The sequence below is a fragment of the Aphanomyces invadans genome (assembly GCF_000520115.1).
Source record: "Aphanomyces invadans strain NJM9701 unplaced genomic scaffold supercont1.7, whole genome shotgun sequence".
NCBI classification, from domain to species: Eukaryota; Oomycota; class Saprolegniomycetes; order Saprolegniales; family Verrucalvaceae; genus Aphanomyces; species Aphanomyces invadans.
This window is the reverse complement of record NW_008580152.1, coordinates 336,421-337,668: the sequence shown is the minus strand read 5'-3', so window position 1 is coordinate 337,668 and position 1,248 is coordinate 336,421. Positions and strand designations below refer to the sequence as shown.

At 58.1% G+C, this 1,248-nt stretch overlaps 1 protein-coding gene across 1 annotated transcript; it reads right to left on the bottom strand.

Annotated features, from left to right (window-relative positions):
• Nucleotides 1-1,096: 1,096 nt before the first annotated feature.
• On the bottom strand, nt 1,097-1,243 carry H310_04351 (hypothetical protein; the record flags this gene model as incomplete). The annotated part of the gene is made up of 1 exon (XM_008868669.1): nt 1,097-1,243. A coding segment is annotated over one exon (147 nt), but the record flags the coding sequence as incomplete, so codon positions are not given.
• Between the last annotated feature and the right edge of the window lie 5 nt (nt 1,244-1,248).

Genomic DNA, 1,248 nt, shown 5'->3' with positions numbered 1-1,248 from the left:
TCCAGATCCCCGGGTCGGAGCTCGAAGACTGCGCGTGCTCGTTCTTTTGCTCGTGCTGCGTGCTGGCTCAGATGGCGTCGCACACGGAATCGTACACGCCCAACCAGTGCTCGTTCTCCCCCAAGGACACCCTGCCTGGCTACGAGTTTTAACTGCGTCGCTCGTGCTGGTGACGATGTATTTCGATAAAGCTAATTTGATCTGTACACAATTCGAGTGCGTGGGAATGGATGGGTTAGTCGTGTCCAGAGCGGTCGTGGCAACTTCGATTCCCTCGCGACGGCATGGGCCGATGCCGGCATGTGGAATGCCGCCGTATTGTCTAGATAAAGCAGCGCTGAATCAGCGGCGCGGCCGTCTCGCATCATGCTGTTGAATGATCTGGGACGTCCAATCTAAATGGCCGCATCAGTCCATGTGTGCAGGGCATGCATGCACTCGCCACCAGTGCACAGGTCAGCTCACGTTGCGGTTGCACTCGACGTTGAAGATCGCTCCTGACGCGACGAGTGAGCGCTGCGTCGTCCCCAACGTATTCTCTCCCGACGACCAATTCAATACCGTCCTGTGGCTGTCGTCTTGCCGTTTGGATGGCGCGTTTGGCGAGCATTCCAGTCGACTCTACACGACAGAGTTGATGCATTCGCATACCGCGCGCAATGGCTTCGCGACCACCCTTCCTGGCGACACGAAACTGCCTTGGGTTCGAGCTCATGTTGGACTCGACGCCTGGCATGCCAACGGAGCCTCTCGGACAACGCCGCGTGACCCATCGGGTGGGAAACGTCCGTCCGCACCATCACAAACGTGCGCCACGTGCGTCGCCCGCTTTGCCAAAGCCAAACATCCATGGCACGGCGCAAGTTGTGGTGACTCGTTCTTTGTTCGATTCCGCGTGCAAGGTTACAACAAACGCAGACGACCGAGCTCGCTCGAGTCCAAACGGCGGCATGTCAGCATCGGCCCACGCCGTCGCGAGGGAATCGAAGTTGCCACGACCTGGACACGACTAACCCATCCATTCCCACGCACTCGAATTGTGTACAGATCAAATTAGCTTTATCGAAATACATCGTCACCAGCACGAGCGACGCAGTTAAAACTCGTAGCCAGGCAGGGTGTCCTTGGGGGAGAACGAGCACTGGTTGGGCGAGTACGATTCCGTGTGCGACGCCATCTGAGCCAGCACGCAGCACGAGCAAAAGAACGAGCACGCGCAGTCTTCGAGCTCCGACCCGGGGATCTGGA